General features: G+C 50.9%; 1 protein-coding gene across 3 annotated transcripts in view; it reads left to right on the plus strand.

The window, feature by feature from the left end:
- Positions 1-20,368, plus strand: part of srgap3 (SLIT-ROBO Rho GTPase activating protein 3) — a 301,988-nt gene that overhangs the window by 85,183 nt on the left and 196,437 nt on the right. For all 3 annotated transcript variants that reach the window (XM_038810792.1, XM_038810793.1, XM_038810794.1), the window contains exon 2: positions 18,645-18,840. In XM_038810792.1, coding sequence (XP_038666720.1) covers positions 18,645-18,840 — 196 coding nt within the window. The remainder of the gene's footprint in view (positions 1-18,644; positions 18,841-20,368) is intronic.

Consider the following 20,368-nt stretch of genomic DNA (forward strand, 5'->3'; position numbering starts at 1 on the left):
TGATACAGCGGGGCGGCGGATGGACAAAGAGTGCGCGGGCATCGGGCCCGCTGCCCGCGATCGGTGCCCACCGATCGCGGGCCCATGGCACCCTTGGCACGGTCGTGGTACGGCCGTGCCAATCGGTGCCATGGTTTTAAAGATCGAGAGTTTACGGCCGTTTTTACGAACGGCCAGACCAGGTGTGTTTGCCGTTCGTAAAAACAGCCGTAAAGGGCTGGGAACTCAGCCCATCCATCAGCTGAGAATCGCTGCCGGCCGTAAAAAAACGGCGGCAGCGATTCGTATCGGGAGTCGGGCGTGGGGGGGGGGGAGAATAGTGGGAGGGCGTCGGAACAGCGTGGCCGTAAAATTTTACGAGCCACGCTATTCTCCGCACCGTCGGGAGTGTGGAGAATTGCGCCCCAGATCTCTGGACAGATGAGGACCTCGAGTTTGCGGCACTGCTGTCACCCACAACATCCACCATCCCAGATACACTCACCTCGGTTGGGCACATAAGTGATGAGGCTCCCGAGTCACGGACTGGTGTGCACCACACAGCCGTGCCAGTACAGCAGGTGGAGGTTGGAGCAGCCGAGGGGCTGGATGGTCGGAGGGGAGCCCAGACCCAGCACCCAGCTGCCGCCCAGACGGTTCCCGGGCTCCTGGAATTACTGGACCCACCCAGAGACCCGATGCATATGGAGATCCAGGGACTGAACAACGGGATGACGGCCGTCTTCCAGCACCTGTAGACGCAGTTGGAGGAGTCCATCCAGGTCCAGGAGCAGGGATTGGTGCTGTTCATCGCAGCCACCCAGGCCGACACCGCAATGGGGGAAACGGTTTCAGCCATGGGTCAGGTTCTGCAAGGCGTTGGGCTTCATGTGCACGCGTCATCCGTGGCCCAGGAGAGGGCTGTCCTCTCACAGGCAGCCATCTCACAGAGCCAACAGGACATTGCCACCGCGCTCCGGGGTCAAGCCCAGTCCCAGCAGGCCATGGCACAGTCCCAGCAGGCCGTGGCACAGTCCCAGCAGTCTGTCGCTTAGAGCATTGGCCGCCTGGCGCATGTGCTGGATGGCGTAGCGCACTCGCAAGTAAATGTTGCACAGTCCCTGGCAGGGATGTCGCACTCCCTGGGCAGGTCGCTGCGAACGCTCGGACCCTGGTCGATACCGCTGCAGGCCTCCAGGACTGGCAGTGCCAGGTGTCAGTGGTGCGACGGGGCAAGTCTCCGATCGCACCTCATTCCCACAGTGAGGCCCAGGGGCCACCGGGCTCCCCGAGGGAGGAGGAGGTTCTGGGGCCAGTCCAGGTAACCCCAGCAAGGGGGGTCCCTGAATAATCGGCCTACCCCCGTTCCGTCCCTGGCGCATCTAGTGGGCAGCGGGCAGGACAGGGTGGCACCATGCCATCCAGCACGCCCGCCGAGCAGCCTGGCCCATCAAAGCCAGGCCGACGGGGAGCCTCATCGCAGGGCGGGGTTCTCAGCAGTTCGCCTCCATTCCTGCTGTACCATCTGGGGATACACCTAGGCGTAGTGGTAGGGTGATGCACAATCAATGACTACTAAAGCGAGGTTGTAGTCCAACTGAAGGCTTTAATAAGCTAGATGTTTCCCCCAGCAGCTCAGGTACAGAAAGGAAGCTGCTGGGGCGGCACGGGCTCTTATACCCCGCCTTGCAGGCTACCATACAGGCTCGACCAATAGAAAACATACATTATTTACCAATGGTGTTCCAGCATTACTAGGTACCGTAATACCTCTACACAGACTACCACATAGGGCCCGTAAGGCAAAGAAGCTAGACACATAGTTATTTGGCACGGGTGCAGGGCACAGCTTAGTTGTAGGGGCTAGGGCATCTGTCTGTGAATGTCACAATTAAAGTCAATGTTACACTGAATTTTGAAGACTCTGTGCTATGTCCGGTGCCAGGGGGCTCGTGAGGGTGACCGAGTGGTGCTGGGGTTTACGTTCGGTGCATCAGTGATGCCGGGTGTGCGTTCCCTCCCTCCGCCCCCCCCTACGGAACACCGTCGTCCTCGGCACACCAACGCCAGCTACCCCACATGGGCACGTGATGGAGTGTCCGTGATGAACCCAGTGACCACCGAGATGGAGGGTTCAGCTATTGCCATGAGTCAGACTTTGTCTAACGAATCTGAGCTCACAGCTCATCACAGAGCGGGCTGTCATCATTCAACATGGCACTCATCACACCTGCTTTCACAATCATCAGTGTAGTGCAATCCTGTAGTGCCCCTGTCGCAAGGTGATGCGGTGCGGTGTATGCGGTGCGGTGGTGCGGGGGGGGGGGGGGGTGCTGGGTGCTGGGTGGTGCCTGTGCGCGACTGGCAGTGCAAGTGCCAGTGTTTAGCGAATCCCTCCCCCGCAATGTGTGAACCGTGCGGCCACCAACGCGTCGCATGCGCGCTGTCCTCGATGGTGCCGTCGTGCAGCCTCCTGGCCATAACCAGCACCCGGGTCGTGTCCGTGCCCGCCCCCCCCCCCCCCCACCCCCCACCCCACCCTGATGCACGTCATCCTCCTCCTCCTCTGCCTCCTTGTTTGTGATTTCTCCGCTGCCATCGGGTTCTCCCTGTGCCTCCTCCACCAGGGCATCACCCCTCTGCATCGCGATGTTGTGCAGCGCACAGCAGACCACAACTATGCGACCGACCCTGTCGGGCCAGTACTGCAGGGCCCCTCCGGAGCGGTCCAGGCACCTGAATCGCATCTTCAGCAGTCCGAAGCACTGCTCCACCACACCCCTGGTTGCTGAATGGGCCTCGTTGTACAGGGTCTCCGCGTTGGTCTGGGGCCTCCGTATTGGCATCATCGGCCATGACCTCAACGGACACAACATGTTACACGGAGGTTCATGGACACCTCGACAGCCAGGTGGCATGGGATACCTGTATGCGCCAGTGGCCTGGTCTCACTGCAGACACGCAGCCAGGCTAACCCCTGGTCACTGTCTGCGTCCACTGGCCAGTTCACACCATCCTCCTCACCGGTGCGCCAGTCGCCTCTGTCCATCAGCGAGACGACACCTTGCAGACGTGTCCTCGTCACCATCCTGCCATGGCAGGGTGGCTAACATGTGGCACCCACAGATAGGCGACGGCGTAACCTGGGGTCACGCCATTGGGACTTCGGCACATCCGGGCCGCTGAATAGCGGGGGTACCGGAGAATCCCCGTTGTGAATGCATCCTCCTCCCCCACCTCCCCAGGCATTGCCTCCGGCAATTCTCCCGCTGGTGCGAAGCCAAACTCGATGGGGCTATTCTCCCTGGTTGGGAGAATGGCGGGACAGCGTCGGAGAATCCCGCCCCAGGTATTCTGTGTCCCAGGACAGGTACACCACAGGGTTAGATACAGAGTAAAGCTCCCTCTACACTGTCTCGCTCAAACACTCCCAGGACAGGTACACCACAGGGTTAGATACAGAGTAAAGCTCCCTCTACACTGTCCCCATCAAACACTCCCAGGACAGGTACAGCACGGGGTTAGATACAGAGTAAAGCTCCCTCTACACTGTCTCGCTCAAACACTCCCAGGACAGGTACAGCATGGGGTTAGATACAGAGTAAAGCTCCCTCTACACTGTCCCCATCAAACACTCCCAGGACAGGTACAGCACGGGGTTAGATACAGAGTAAAGCTCCCTCTACACAGTCCCCATCAAACACTCCCAGGACAGGTACAGCACAGGGTTAGATACAGAGTAAAGCTCCCTCTACACTGTCCCCATCAAACACTCCCAGGACAGGTATAGCATAGGGTTAGATACAGAGTAAAGCTCCCTCTACACTGTCCCCATAAAACACTTCCAGGAGAGGTACAGCACAGATTAGATACAGAGTAAAATTCCCTCTACATTGTCCCAATAAATGTGCCTCGGCCCAATCTTCAAGTGGAACTTTGATTTTTGTTAATTTGCAAACAATTCTTAATCAAGTTGCCAATTTGTACAGAAATACAGAGGTGATGGGGATGGCATGGTTCATGGTAAGTCCATGCATACAAGGAGTTATGTTGAAGCCCATTTGATGGGAGGGTTTTCATCTCATTCTTATGGATTGGTTTTGAACTCCGGTATTTATTAACCCCGGAGCACCCATCCCTCCCTGTGCTGCAATGTACAGACACATAACTAGCTTTAGTTGGGCCGTTTTAAATTGGTGTGGTATTGTGGGGCAGGATGGGGTCTTGAATTGATTATGAAAGGCAGCCAGCCATTTTCTTTGCTTGGTGTTAATATGGCAATGACCTGATGCACAGCTGAAAAGGAAGCAAAGGCCTGGACCTCGGGACACTTGGGAATGCAGTCCCAAAGACTGCCACTCTGGCAGTATTAAATCAGAGTCACCAAAACTATCTATGTACCAGGTGAATGTTTTATCACAGTCTGAGGATGTAAATGACAGGAAACGGCTTTTACAGAAGTACGTGATAATCAAAATAGTTCGAAAAGGTTCAATCTGTGGGACAGAGGAAGGGGTGAGTAGTACAGTGGTTAGCATTGTTGTTTCATAGTGCCAGGGTCCCAGGTTCGATTCCCGGCTTGGGTCACTATCTGTGCGGAGTCTGCACGTTCTCCCTGTGTCTGCGTGGGATTCCTCCGGGTGTTCCAGTTTCCTCCCACAAGTCCCGAAAGACGTGCTTGTTAAGTGAATTGGACATTCTGAATTCTCCGTCAGTGTATCCGAACAGGTGCCGGAATGTGGCGACTAGGGGATTTTCACAGTAACTTCATTGCAGTGTTAATGTAAGCCTACTTGTGACAATAATAAAGATCATTATTATATTATTATAAACCGTCTCTGTCAACTGTGTGCCGATTGGTAGCTCTCTCACCTCCGAATGACAAGGTTCTGTGTTCAGGTTCCACTCCAGGACTTGAGCAAAAATTAAGGTTGACAATCCAATGCAGTGCTGAGGGAGTGCTGTACTGTCAGAGGGTCAGTGCTGAGGGAGTGCTGTACTGTCAGAGGGTCAGTGCTGAGGGAGTGCTGTACTGTCAGAGGGTCAGTACTGATGGAGTGCTGCACTGTCAGAGGGTCAGTGCTGAGGGAGTGCTGTACTGTCAGAGGGTCAGTGCTGAGGGAGTGCTGTACTGTCAGAGGGTCAGTGCTGAGGGAGTGCTGTACTGTCAGAGGGTCAGTGCTGAGGGAGTGCTGTACTGTCAGATGGTCAGTGCTGAGGGAGTGCTGTACTGTCAGAGGGTCAGTGCTGAGGGAGTGCTGTACTGTCAGAGGGTCAGTGCTGAGGGAGTGCTGTACTGTCAGAGGGTCAGTACTGAGGGAGTGCTGTACTGTCAGAGAGTCAGTGCTGAGGGAGTGCTGTACTATCAGAGGGTCAGTGCTGAGGGAGTGCTGTACTGTCAGAGGGTCAGTGCTGAGGGAGTGCTGTACTGTCAGAGAGTCAGTGCTGAGGGAGTGCTGTACTGTCAGAGGGTCAGTGCTGAGGGAGTGCTGTACTGTCAGAGGGTCAGTACTGAGGGAGTGCTGTACTGTCAGAGGGTCAGTGCTGAGGGAGTGCTGTACTGTCAGAGAGTCAGTGCTGAGGGAGTGCTGTACTGTCAGAGGGTCAGTGCTGAGGGAGTGCTGTACTGTCAGAGGGTCAGTGCTGAGGGAGTGCTGTACTGTCAGAGGGTCAGTGCTGAGGGAGTGCTGTACTGTCAGAGGGTCAGTGCTGAGGGAGTGCTGTACTATCAGAGGGTCAGTGCTGAGGGAGTGCTGTACTGTCAGAGGGTCAGTGCTGAGGGAGTGCTGTACTGTCAGAGGGTCAGTGCTGAGGGAGTGCTGTACTGTCAGAGGGTCAGTACTGATGGAGTGCTGCACTGTCAGAGGGTCAGTGCTGAGGGAGTGCTGTACTGTCAGAGGTGCTGTGCTGAGGGAGTGCTGTACTGTCAGAGGGTCAGTGCTGAGGGAGTGCTGTACTGTCAGAGGGTCAGTGCTGAGGGAGTGCTGTACTGTCAGAGGGTCAGTGCTGAGGGAGTGCTGTACTGTCAGAGGGTCAGTGCTGAGGGAGTGCTGTACTGTCAGAGGGTCAGTGCTGAGGGAGTGCTGTACTATCAGAGGGTCAGTGCTGAGGGAGTGCTGTACTGTCAGAGGGTCAGTGCTGAGGGAGTGCTGCACTGTCAGAGGGTCAGTGCTGAGGGAGTGCTGTACTGTCAGAGGGTCAGTGCTGAGGGAGTGCTGTACTGTCAGAGGGTCAGTGCTGAGGGAGTGCTGTACTGTCAGAGGGTCAGTGCTGAGGGAGTGCTGTACTGTCAGAGGGTCAGTACTGAGGGAGTGCTGTACTGTCAGAGAGTCAGTGCTGAGGGAGTGCTGTACTATCAGAGGGTCAGTGCTGAGGGAGTGCTGTACTGTCAGAGGGTCAGTGCTGAGGGAGTGCTGTACTGTCAGAGAGTCAGTGCTGAGGGAGTGCTGTACTGTCAGAGGGTCAGTGCTGAGGGAGTGCTGTACTGTCAGAGGGTCAGTACTGAAGGAGTGCTGTACTGTCAGAGGGTCAGTGCTGAGGGAGTGCTGTACTGTCAGAGAGTCAGTGCTGAGGGAGTGCTGTACTGTCAGAGGGTCAGTGCTGAGGGAGTGCTGTACTGTCAGAGGGTCAGTGCTGAGGGAGTGCTGTACTGTCAGAGGGTCAGTGCTGAGGGAGTGCTGTACTGTCAGAGGGTCAGTGCTGAGGGAGTGCTGTACTATCAGAGGGTCAGTGCTGAGGGAGTGCTGTACTGTCAGAGGGTCAGTGCTGAGGGAGTGCTGTACTGTCAGAGGGTCAGTGCTGAGGGAGTGCTGTACTGTCAGAGGGTCAGTACTGATGGAGTGCTGCACTGTCAGAGGGTCAGTGCTGAGGGAGTGCTGTACTGTCAGAGGTGCTGTGCTGAGGGAGTGCTGTACTGTCAGAGGGTCAGTGCTGAGGGAGTGCTGTACTGTCAGAGGGTCAGTGCTGAGGGAGTGCTGTACTGTCAGAGGGTCAGTGCTGAGGGAGTGCTGTACTGTCAGAGGGTCAGTGCTGAGGGAGTGCTGTACTGTCAGAGGGTCAGTGCTGAGGGAGTGCTGTACTATCAGAGGGTCAGTGCTGAGGGAGTGCTGTACTGTCAGAGGGTCAGTGCTGAGGGAGTGCTGTACTGTCAGAGGGTCAGTGCTGAGGGAGTGCTGTACTGTCAGAGGGTCAGTGCTGAGGGAGTGCTGTACTGTCAGAGGGTCAGTGCTGAGGGAGTGCTGTACTGTCAGAGGGTCAGTGCTGAGGGAGTGCTGTACTGTCAGAGGTGCTGTGTTTTGGATGAGATGCCAAAACGAGGCCCTCACCCCCTGCTTGAGTGGATGTAAAATATTCCTGGTTCATTTTTTGATTGAAAAAGCACAGGAGGGAGTTATCCCCGGTATCCTGGCCAATATTTATCCCTCCATTAACATAACAAACTTCAGATGATCTGCTTGTTACTATTTATGGGATCTTGCTGTGTGCAAATTGGCTACATTGCAGCCGTGATTCAAAAGTACTTCATTGGCTGTAAAACACTTGGAGGCATCTGGTGGTTATGAAAAGCACTGTATAAATCCAGGTCTTTCTTTTAGTGTTCTGGACGTCCCCATCCTTGACAATACGTTTGCTGACAAAAGTCAGAACAAAATAGGCGGCTCTCATTGTCATAATATACACCAGTATATCATGGTGCAGACACACACTGATGGACACACACAGGGACCAATCAACATGTACAAACACCGCAGCCAATCACCAGTTAGCACACACACACTATAAAGGCAGAGGGCACCACGGTTCCCGCTCATTCTGGGTGCTGCCTCTCAGTGTAACAAGAACTCATCCAGCCCAGCACAGACACACAACACGTGCTGAGAGAATCAACTGGTTCGGACAAGGCTTAGGTCTCTAGTTTAAGTTAGCATCATTTAGGCCCACAGTCATCGTGTGTTAGTTAGTGAGAAGTAGTTAATAAAATTGAGTTGGACCTTCATCTGTGTTTGAAGTGTCTGTTCATCTCTCAAGCCTACACTAGTCAACACTTCACTCATGTTCCATTTTTACCTGTAACCTGACAGATGGGGTCCAGACTAGGCCCCAATCCCTTTTGTCCCACTTCTAGTCTGGACCAGGCCCCAGTCGAGCAGACCAGGCTTCTTGTGTATAGTATAGAAAGAGTGCATGCTGAGAATCAGAAAAAAGAATAAAAATGAGGGTATAAGTGATGGAAATACCTGGCAAGTCAGGCGGTAAATGGAGAGAGAGAGAGAGAGAGAGAAAAACAGGAGTTAAAACTTCAGGTTAACGACCTTGTGGGTCCCTCTGATGTTTGCCACTCAATCTATTTTGTGCAGGTCATTTTCTGTAATGTCTCCTTCAGGCAGTTCTGATGATGCAACTGCAACTTGTGTTTACATAGCGCCTTGAAACTAGTGAACGGTACTTTCAGAGAAAGCATTACACCGAGCCACACGAGGAGATATTAGGACACATGACCAAAAGTTTTGTCAAAGAGGTAGCTCCTAATAGACACTTCAAATAGAGGAGGAAGAGGTGGAGTGGTTTATGGCGGGAATTCCAGAGTTTAGGGGCTTGGCAGCTGAAGGCACAGCCACCAGTGGTAGGACATTGGCAATCATAGATGTGCAAAAAAACAGAATTGGAGGGGCACAGATTGCCGAGGGTTTTGTGGCTGGAGGAGATTGCAGAGAGAGGGAGAGACGAGGCTGCTTTAAAACGAGAAAAGAGCTTTAAATTCGAGGCATTGCCGTACAGGAAACAATGTAGATCATCGAGTGGTGATGGGTGAGAGAAACTTGGTTGTGCACCCGAGAGGGTAAATTCACACTCCCGGTGAGAGAGGGAGCCTAAGGTGATGTCAGAGCCACACTGCCTCAACTCTTGTTCTCCAAACCTTCGAGAGCAGGGCCGGGATTCTCCCCTACCCGGCGGGGCGGGGGGTCCCGGCGTAGCAGAGTGACGCCAACCACTCTGGCGTCGGGCCTTTTCCGCATCTTTAGGGGCTAGGCCCACGCTGGAGTGGTTGGCGCCACGCCTTTGACGCCAAAACCGGCGCCAACAGCCTTTGACGCCCGGCGCCCGCCGTCGGGGCTGGCCGAAAGGCCTTCGCCGGTTTGTGCATGCGCCGGTGCGTCAGCTGCCGCTAACGTCACCACCGCCGTATGCGTGGTAGGGGGGTTCTCTTCCGCCTCCGCCATGGTGGAGGCCGTGGCGGCGGCGGAAGAAAAAGAGTGCCCCCACGGCACTGGCCCGCCCGCCGATCGGTGGGCCCAGATCGTGGGCCAGGCCACCGTGGGGGCACCCCCTGGGGTCCGATCGCCCCACGCCCCCCTGGGGCCCGCTCGTGCTGCCAATCCCGCCGGCACCAGAGGTGTTTCAATTCCCGCCGGTGGGAGAGGCCTGTCAGCGGCGGGACTTCGGCCCATCGTGGGCCGGAGAATCGCCGCGGGGGGGGGGGGGGGGCACGCCGATCGGCACGGTGTTATTCCCGCTCCCGCTGATTCCCGGGTGGCGGAGAATTCCTGCCACGGTGGGGGCAGGATTCACGCCGGCCCCAGGCGATTCTCCGACCCTGCGGGGGGGTCGGAGAATTCCACCCCAGATCTCAGCTGGAAGTGCGTGGGCGTGATGGTTGGTGAATTGATCCTTTGAAGAGGAGATACTTGGGCAGATCTGTGGTGGATGCCTGGCTCGTGTGGAATCATACACTGGCAAGAGGCAGAGATAAAGGCTGTGGGGGAAAGGGAGAGGGGCAGCAAAAGTAAATTATCAAGACACACCATCGATTGGTGAGCAGGTGCTGTCACCATAATTAAAATAATGCTTGGTCAATTGTGCCGACCATTTGCAGCTGCAGATAATATTCCCGGGGGTCTTTTCCTTTCCCCTGAATAAACTGATGGGAATAAAATCATAAACAAAATTGCTGTGGCTTAATATTGTAACGGTGGCTGCCCCTTTTAATCAGCTCAGTTCTGTGTCCCTCCCCCACACACCCCAGCTCCCACTTTCAACCAGTCAGTTTTTAAAAACATGTGAGCCAGGGTGAACATTTCTCGAATTTTCGTTCAGCAGAGGGTCAGGTGTTCAGCTTCCATGAACATCTCGGCTGATCGAGCTGCGACAGTGGAGTGGATGCGGAGCTGGGTGCTCATGTGCAGTGAATCAGACACAGGAGGCTGTTTGACAGCTGCTGCACTGCTCCCTGGGCTCAGGAGGTCAAGATGTGTAGCTTCTATTTCAGGCCTTGTGTTATTGTTCCAGTGCTTCCTGTGGCTGCCCGGAGGAAAGCTTTCACTGAGGCAGATCGTGAAGGCTTTCACGCACTGAATGCATTTGGGGGGAGCATTGATGGGGGTTGGCGTGGTTTAACAAACTAATTGCCTTCCCTCTGCCGTACTTTTTGCATTGAATTAGCCACTTTGGCTCCTGATGGGCTGCCCCCCCCCCATCTTGCCAACTTGCTAGAATTGTTACGGTCACCTGCAAAGGAAGAGCAGCCTCCGCCAATCCAGCGTGAATGTTTAGCAGCGGTTGCTGTGCATCAGGAGTAGACACCACCATCACAAGACTCGTATGTGTAGCACCCCTAACTGGCAGTGACAGGCGAGTCCATTCTCTGCTTCACCCGCCCCCATTGCAGGAGGAGGGGAATGCCTCTTAATTGAGCATCCCAGAGCACGGAGGTTAATGGAGAATGACTGACCGATCCCGGATTTAGATCAGTTACTGCTTAGCGCAGCGGCTGAGAAAGTGTGAACCTTCTGGGTCTGCTTAGCTTAAAAATTGAATTGCCGCAGATAATAGTAATAATAATCTTTTATTGTCACAAGTATGAAGTGACTGTGAAAAGCCCGTAGTCGCCATATTAGATGCGTGGATTGTGACAGGTTTGTGATCTGGGACCAACGAATAAGGTGGGCCACCAAGAGATCAGAGATTGAGATACCCAGCACCAACCACAAAAGCTGCCTAGAAGTAACCAAGGATGACTTGTCTTTCACTGACCGTCTGATATCCCTGATCTCTGAATTGTTACCCACTGTACTGCAGTGGGACAGGAGTGGGCAGATCAACTCCTCCAGCCTCTCCTACCATTTGATTACGGGACAGCTGATCTATTTCTCCACCAACCATATACCAAATTACCCCAAAATTAAAAAGACTATCCATCTTTACCTCAGTAGTTCCAATTGTCCCAGCATCCGCAGCCTTTTGATGGAAAGGCTTCCGTTACTCTTTTTGTGTGAAAAAATATGTTTCTTAATAAAACCGCTTAGCTCCCATTATAAGATTGTGGCCCTTTGTTCCACATGACCTATCAGAAAAAATGATCTGCCCCATAGAGAAACCCTATCTGCCATGTAGAACCTTGTTTAAAGCCTTGCTAAAACTCTGTGTAGACTACATCAAACACGTTACCCTCATCGACCCTTCTCGTTAACTTATCATAAATTCAATCGAGTTGGTCATCATGATCATCCCTTAACAAATCCATACAGAGTGTGTGCCTCTTTTATCCGTACTCTCAGTTTTTCCCAATAGTTTGCTCAGACCGGGCTCAGACTTGTTAATCTGTGGTTACTGGGCTGTCTCCTTCCTTTTTAAACAATGCTACAATATTAGCATTTTCCGGACCTCCAGAACAACACCTGTAGCCAGAGAGGATTGGAAAGCGATGGTCAGAGTTCCCCTTTCAACTTGAGATATAATTCATGCGAGTCTGGTGATTTATCCACTTTCAAGAATGCTTCAACACCTTAAGATTTCCTCCCTCACTATTTATCCCTTCCAATATTTCACACTCCTCCTTGTGTCTGCTTTGTCCCTCTCTTTTGTGAGAATAGATGCAAAGTATTGATTAGGAACCATGCCCATCTCTTCTGCCTCCACATGCGGGTTGTCACTTTGGTTCCCAATTGGCCCCACGCTTCCCTTAGTTATCCTTTTGCTCTTTGTGTTTTTGAGTTTTCCTTGGTTACTTGCCAATTTTTCTTTCTCTTTGTTGTCCAAATTTCCTTTGTAATTGTGTTCCTGTACTTGCTATAAATACTTTGTGACGTGGGACAGGGATCTGCAAGCCCTGAGGTCATTGATGCCTGTGGGGTTCAAAGCTGGAATTGCAAAGCCTTTTGTATTCTGGGTTAGTAGGCTGAAAATGAGAGACCGGGTTGAGTTGAACCAAATCCGTGTGTTACGAGGGAAGACCTATGGCCGACACAAGTTGTATATTTGGGTTTCCAGATCATTTAGAGACAGCATGAAGTGGATCAGCACATCCTGGTTCAGCTGGCTTTTCCTGTTATCAGTCAGCTTTTCCAGACCAAAGAAAGACTTGCATTTATATAGCACCTTCCACAACCTCAAGATGTTGTAAAGCAATTTACAACCAATGAAGTACATTTGCAATGTCTTTAATGTCTTTACTGTTGGTAGCGGACCAAGATTTAAATTGATCCAAAATTATTTGATAAAGGAATGAGGCAGAACCTTATGCCGCCTCCCGCACTTCACCACCCACCCCTCCCCCCACCCCCACCACCACCCCTGGTGGCGAGATTTGGTATTGAGGGGGTATTCAATAAGGCAGGAGGGTGGTGTAGATGGACCCACCTCCAAAGTCCCACCTTCACCCTGATTCAGTCCATGGATGGAAGGTCATGCTGCAAATTGAGCTCTTAAATGGGCAATTATGGCACTGGTAAAGGGCAACTGCAGAAATCACCTCTGGCCCTTACTGCCGACACCTCTCTTCATCCCCCCCCCCCGGTCCCCTCCCAAGTACAGAAGAGTCATGAGCCTCTGATTGGTTGCAGCTCTATGGGCAAGACATAGATCCCCCCACCCCCAGGTATCCTTGATCCCAGGGGAAGAAGTCAAGTGCCTACGTGGCACAAGATGTCCCAGGCTTTCTTGAAAAGAGGGGTTATGGGGTCTTGCCAGATATCCAGCCACCAGCTTAGACCACTGTTGCCTCCAAAGAATTCAGCCCCAGGAAGTTGGTGAACAGGAAACAGGCAGAGAAATTGTTAATTCGTTTGGCCTGTGCAGACAATGGAGGCAAATGTTTTGGATTCATTCAATGGACGGTTTTGTAATGTGAGAGAAAGGAGAAACTTCCATTTAGATGGCACCTTTCTCAGTGTCCTAAAGCCAAGAAAATGTAATGGAACATGCCAGCCAGCAAGCTTCTACAAACAGCAAAGTTGCAATGACCAGGTAACCCGTTATTATGTTGCTGGTTGATAGAGATATCTTGACCAGGGAGAATTCCCCTGCCACACCTCCACCTGAGGCAGGCAGAGTCTGATCTGAAAGGTGGCACCACCAGGACTGCAGCACTCCCTCAGTAACGCACTGGAGAGCCAGCCAAAGTACTCAAATTTCTGGAGTGGGACATGAACCACCACTCACTCCCTCAACGTTCTAACTCCTGAGGTGAAAGTGCTGGTCTGAAGCTTGGCACTAGGTGAAATGCGTCCCCAGTACTCTGTTCTTGTAGTTTCCCCTTCCATTTTCTCTCCTGCTCCTTTGAGAGTGCTCAACATATGCTGGGGCTGGTGCCACTGTCACTGGTGCCCATCAGTCAGTTTGTGTGTTGGCACAGGACAGTATCAGCAGGATATGCGATCAGGAGGGAGAAGGGGAATCACAGCCTGAATCACTGTTTCAGCAGAAGGACGAGAGAAAAAAACTGGAAAAGTGTATGTCAAAAATTATCAAGTAGATAACTAGCTGCACAAATGTAAACATGTGCAAGAGCGAAACGGATAAACACCCTCCATCCATTCTCAAATTGCAGTCCCTTTCTCCACTCCTTGCTTGCCTCAACAGGCAACATATAAATAAAGGCAGCTGGCATCCTGAACATGTATTTCCAGGAGGAACTGGTGCAGCTGACACAATTTGGTCGCGTTTATCAGCTGGCAGAGTGGCTGCATGCAGTTCCTGAATCACTGCAATGATGAAACCGGCTCCTATATACTGGCAACATTTCCTGCTGCAGTTAATGCCAGAACTAACGATTTGCACAGCTAACAATTCCATAGTAAGCTGTCAGCCATTGAGCCTTTTACTCTGCAGAGAGCTCTATGCATTTAAGGAACCAGGTCTCAACGTCTGAGTCGGGAATATATATACCTGCACAAGAACTTTTTTTGTCTGTCATCTTGAACTACAGCCAGCATTGTTAGTGGACCTAAGTGTGAACTTGGGTATTTAAGTGAGTTACTCTGTGTATAGAGGATGAGATACCAGAGATTGAGTGGTTCTGGAGATAGCAAAGGAACCCTCACTTGCAGCAGTGCAGAGTGGGGCACCACATGCAGCAATGCATGGTTCTGCATTGAACTTCATCTGACACCTATCTGCCCACTCCACCAACTTACCCACGTCCTTTTTGAAGTTCTACATCGTCCTCACTATTTACAATGCTTCCACGTTTTGTATCATCTGCAAACTTTGGAATTCTCCCCGCATACCAAGATCTAGATCATTAATTTATAACTGGAAAGCAAGGATCCCTATGCGGACCCCTGGGGAACTCCACTACAAACCTTCCTCCAGCCCAGAAAATATCTATTCACCGTTACTCTGTTTCGTATTACTCAGCTGATCTTGTATCCACGTTGCTATTGTCTCTTTGAGCTATAACGTTTCTCACAAGTCTGTTGAGTGACACTGTATAGGATGCTTTTGAAAGTTCATGTACACCACATCAACAACATCACCCTCATCAACCCTTTCTGTTACCCCCTCAAAATCTTGAGCGAGTTACTTAAACATGATTTCCTTGCTGCTCTTCCTAATCAACTCATGTTTTTTAACGTGACTGCCAATTCTATCCCGAATAATTGTTTCTAGGAGCTCCCCCATCATTGAAGTTAAACTGACTGGTCTGTAATTGCTGGGGACATCCTTACAATCTTTTCTGAACATGGGCGTAATGTCTGCAATTCTCCAGTCCTCTGGCTCCTCCCGAGTCTCGGGAAGACTAAGATTATGGCCAGCGCCCCTGTAATTTCCGATCTCAGACAAGATCAATCTTCCCCCACCCCAGCAGAATTTGCTGATGTTTCCAGGGGAAAAACAACAATAAATTGCATTTATAGGGCACCTTTACACGCAATGAAACATCTCAACGTGCTCCACATGAGCGTTGTCAAACAAAATATGACACCCAGTCACGGAGACACTGGGGCTGATGGTCAAAACATGGTCAGAGGGAAGTCTTAAAATGAGGAAAGAGAGATAGAGAGGGGTAGGGAATAAGTTCCAGAGCTTGGAGCCCGGGTAACCGAAGGAATTAAAATCTAGGGTGCTCAAGGCCAGAATTAGGTAAGTACAGATATCTCGGAGGGCTGTGGAGCTAGAGGGGATGACTGAGATAGAGAGGGGCTGAGGACACAGAGGAATGTGAAGTCTATGTAGGGCAGTGAACACATGGTGATGGAATGAAGGGGGCTTGCTGCACGTTAGGACACAGGTAGCAGGGTTTTAGATGACCAAGTTTATGGAGGGTAGATTCTGGGAGACCAGTCAGGAATGTAGTGGAACAGTTGAGCCTGGAGGTAACAAAAGCATGGATGAAGGTATCAGCCGCAGGGGAGCTCAGACTGAGCAAAGTTGCGCAATGTTATGGAAATCATAGTGGCGGCACAATTGCGTGACCAGAAGGTCATTTTAGGTTCAAACGTGCGCAACGAGTGTGAACAGTCTGTTTCTGCCTCGGAATACAGTTACCAGAGTTTTAGTGACTGGGAAAATGGAGTTTATGATAGAAACTGAAAACAATGGCTGGAATTTTCTGGCCGTTCCCACTGGCAGAATCTTCCAGTTCTGCGAACGGTGAGCCCCCATCATGGGTTTCCTGGTCATGGTTGGTGGTACATAAAACAGGAAATCCCTTTGACAGCAGAGGGACGGGAGGATCTCCTCCTCGCCGACCAATGGCAGGTTGCCGCCATCACCGTCAAACATGCAAGGGGGGAGAGGTGGAAAATCCCACTCCATAGCTTCAATCTTCCCAGTATTTGGTTGGAGGTAATCTCTGATGATCCAGTGCTGTATTTTGGACTATGTATAGATGGTGCGTCGTCGTGGGAGAGGTGTCGGTGAGGTAGAGCTTGCTGCGTTGGGTATTTATGTGGCAATTAACACGGTTTCCAGTTGATATCACTGGGAGACGGCATTTAGATGAGAAATAGGAGGCGGCATAGGAAAAATGCTTGGGCAACAGGAGGCAATGGGTGAATGGGGGAATAGAGAATCACATTGCGAGTGCTCACTGACTCTCTCATTACAAAATGCTGCTTTTTGGTGCGGGAATGAGATGGTGGCTGGCCTGGATGAGCACTGGGGTGCACATGACTACTGTGATGAATGACCAGTTGAACATTGGACAATCGCACCAGCTCATGTCTATCAGAGATTCTGACGATAGGTGACAGATTGAAAATCGAGTGCAGTGTGAGTGCCAATTCATTCACATTGTTGTTGCTGTCATTGTATTATAAAGGGTTAACAGATGGGATATACTAATGTATGACATAGATGATGATGTACCACTGACATGATTAATGTGTAGACTCAAGGGAGTGAGGTTGGAAGCTTGCCTAAGAGCTATGTACCCACTCTGAAACATGTTTAGATGTAGTATTAATACCAGAGTTTGTCTACAATCTGCTTAAGAACCAAGTCCCACGCCTGGAACCCAAGGTAGAAGAACTCATCTCAGATCAGTCATTTTCCCCCCAGATCTCTGAATGCCTGGTGCTAAAAGCATATATATATACCGAATCAAGATAATTGCTTGGATCGACTGACTTGAGTGTGGAATCTATGTGGGGAACTGCAGCTGCTTCAGCCCAGCGATTCATCTTGTCAAAAGGCCTAATGATCCTTTTAAAATCGCTGGGGCATGGGGAAGCCCCAGGTGCACTCGACATTGGACCGCAGGCCTTACTGGGAGGGGACCGAGGGCTGAGCAGGAATGGTCAATGGTCATTTGCATTGCAGAGGATTCTGGGAGGAGATCACTGCTCCACATTTCATGAAAGGATTTCCTGTTTGGTGGGAACCTGCAGCAGTCCATCAAAAGGTTCAGCTGGCAGCCCAAGTTTGGAAACATATAAGGCCCCTTATTGCATATGCCCTGGACGTGTGTCTCTCGGCCTTTTTTCAATTGGTAGGGCAGTGTATTTTCAGCATGGCATTTCAGACATTGGCCTGAATTTATTTTGGAAGATTTCACCCCTCACCCGAAAACCAATCTTGAATTCACTGCAGAAGCTGCAGTGTGACCTTCATCCTGAGCCGTATCACCTCCTCTCAGAGACTTCCAATGTTGCCTGACTCTGTACCGAACGAAGGGAAGGAGCAGGTGCCAAACAGTGTCTGCACACAACATCAGTAAGGAGCTCCAGCCAACAGTGGCTTGCTTTCCCCAGCGAATTAATTCCAGTTTCCATTCCCACCTCCAGAATACCGCCCACTAACGTGGCAAAGCAACGTGACAAGGAGATGGCGTTGTCATGACAATGGACCTTAGATTGCATCGTCTCTAAGGGAAGACCATGATGCACCAGACTTGTCTGTATTCCTGCAAATGTATTCCTTTTTTTCAGTTTTGTTCTTGATTTCACAAAGCATTACTCCTGATAGTTCAGTCACACAGGAACTGAGCTGATTCTTGGTTTGTGTTGGTGTCCGACTACCGTAAGGTCTCTAAACTTTGGCCTCAGAATCCTACGGCCAGGGGAGGGAAAATCATCCAGGATTGGGATTCCCGATCATTATCCAGGGGCACTGTTGGCAAGTCAGCGCGCAGGAAATCAGGGGAAGACATGAGAGGACTGGGCTATGATCAGGCCACAGTTAAATAGCCCGTCGGCCCTCACTGCTGTGGCCTATCATGAAGGACAGGCATTTGGCTGACGTGCCGGTGGGATACTGGCAGCTCTGGAACCGAAATTTGCCAAAATTCGCCACCTTCAAGCGCGGAAAGGAGAAAAAGGGTAAGTTTAAATACAAAGATTGGCAGATGTTTTCACCAGAAGTGCGGGTTGGTTAGGGTGGAGATGGGCCAGGGTGTGTGTGGTGGGGGGGGGGGGGGGGGGGGGGGATACATCATGTTTCACAGTTTTGTTCAATCGAGCCATACTGTGACTCAAATGTGAACTACGGTTTGGTGGGAACAATTTCACCTTGAGTCAAAAGGTTCTGGGTTGACGTTCCACCACAAGAGACTTCAGCTTGTAATCCAGGCTGACACCTCCAGTGGAGAACTGCGGGAGTGCTGTACTGTTGGAGGCGATGTTTTTCAGTGGAAATATTAAAACAGAGCCTCAACTGCTCTTAGGTGGGTGTAAAAACCCTATTGAACTATTTTCAAAAGCAACAGTGGAGTCCCCTGTATGTCCTGAACCATATTTATCCCTTAGCCAACACCGGAAATCTGATGATTTGTTCATTGTGCTTCATGGGATCTTCCTGTGCAAATTGGCTGCTGCGTATCATCCTATACTTAAAAAGTGTTTATTTAACAATGAGGTATGTCGGGGCATCCTGAAGTTATGAATAAAGCTCTTTGAATGCAAGTCCTCGTATTCTTCTGTCTTGACGGGTTTTTTTCTTTCTGACAGAAATCCGAGCACAGTTGGCGGAGCAGCTGAAATGCCTGGAGCAGCAGTCAGAATCCCGCCTCCAGCTCCTTCAGGATCTGCAGGAATTCTTCCGCAGGAAGGCGGAGATCGAGGTGGAGTACTCGCGGAGCCTGGACAAACTGGCGGAACGTTTTGCGGCGAAGATTCGCAGCTCCAAGGAGCACCAGCAGTTCAGGTAGGCCGGCCAGCTTAAATTCAGCCTTCACACACCCTCTGCCCCAACACTGTTAACTTTATTTCTTCAGTGTTCGAGGAAGCCTTAGAGAAGGGCGGCCCCAAACCTGGGAACACAGTGGGGTGAAAATGGCAAAGCAAAGCAATGAGCTATGGACACCAAGCATGGGGTTTTGAAGGAAATTCTAGGAAAGAGCAATGAAGGTCCTCGAAAGAATAAGTTTTTGCTGAGAATATTGCTGAGAATAATGCTAAAGAGTTTTGCCTTCAACATAATGAGGAGGAAGAGTGGATAGAACAGGGGATTTATAACAGGAGACTTGAAGTTTGAGGAATCAGAAAAAATACACTTGTGACTGACTACCTAGATATCCATTATTCTGTATAAATCATTTGAACAACGCCAACTCGATTAAATTCTAGCATTTTATCAGCTAAAACACAAGGCAAAATTGCTGAAATTGAAAATATCATGAAGAGACCACACACTGGTAGGTGTGAGAAATGGAACTGTCAAAAAAGAGCTTTCAGATGTGCACATCTGAACTTTGAATGCAATGGAGGCAACATTCCAGCGGATGTGCGGATGTACCTGAGCCTTGAGTGCTGTCTCGGAGTTCAACTCTCCATTTAGCATGTGCTGTTCATGACCTGAAGCTGTCACAGGGGTGGCAACGGAAGGAAATAGCACTTTTCCAGCAATGACTGGCCTAAAGTCTTTAAGGAAACAGTAGCCAAACCAGAGTCAGTTAATGCCTGGGATACAGAGTGAAACAGATCATTCTCAGATATCGCCTCAGTGGAAATTCAAGTTCGGATCTTCCCTGAGCCCCTTCAGCTTATGATTAATTTCATAGAGAGCTCTGGGTACACTGTGGAGAGTTCTTACAGAGCTGATTGTTTAGCTTGGATCACAGGAAAGAGTCGTTCGTGCGTCTCCGTTGCTAAGTGCATGTTCCTGCCCCAGCTGGAGAATTCCACATCAGTCATTTCTGATAACTGTTTCTCTAGCCAGGCAGTGAAGAATAAAACTAGATGCAAATCCTTTTCTTCATGGTTCCTTTATTTTCAGAATGTGAGGAAAAAAGTTTTCACCCCGAGGATGGTTAGAGTCTGGAATGAACGTCCTGAGCGGGTGATGGAGGCAGGTTTGATCGGGGAATTCAAAGGGGAATTGGATTGCTATCTGAAAAGGACAAATGTGTAAGGTTATGGCGACAAGGCATGGGAGTGGAAAAAGGGAAATTGCTCATTCGGTGGGCCTGTGCAGAGCCGATGGGCTGAATGGCCTCCTTCTGCGTTGTATAGATTCTGTTTGAGTTGATGTGGGTGATTCAGATGTTATAGGCGGGCAGCACGGTGGCGCAGTGGGTTAGCCCTGCTGCCTCTCAGCGCCGAGGTCCCAGGTTCGATTCCGTCTCTGGGTCACTGTCCATGCGGAGTTTGAACATTCTCCCCGTGTTCGTGTGGGTTTCACCCCCACAACCCAAAAGATGTGTAGGGTAGGTGGATTGGCCACGCTAAATTGC

Source organism: Scyliorhinus canicula, chromosome 11 (assembly GCF_902713615.1).
Source record: "Scyliorhinus canicula chromosome 11, sScyCan1.1, whole genome shotgun sequence".
Lineage (NCBI taxonomy): Eukaryota > Metazoa > Chordata > Chondrichthyes > Carcharhiniformes > Scyliorhinidae > Scyliorhinus > Scyliorhinus canicula.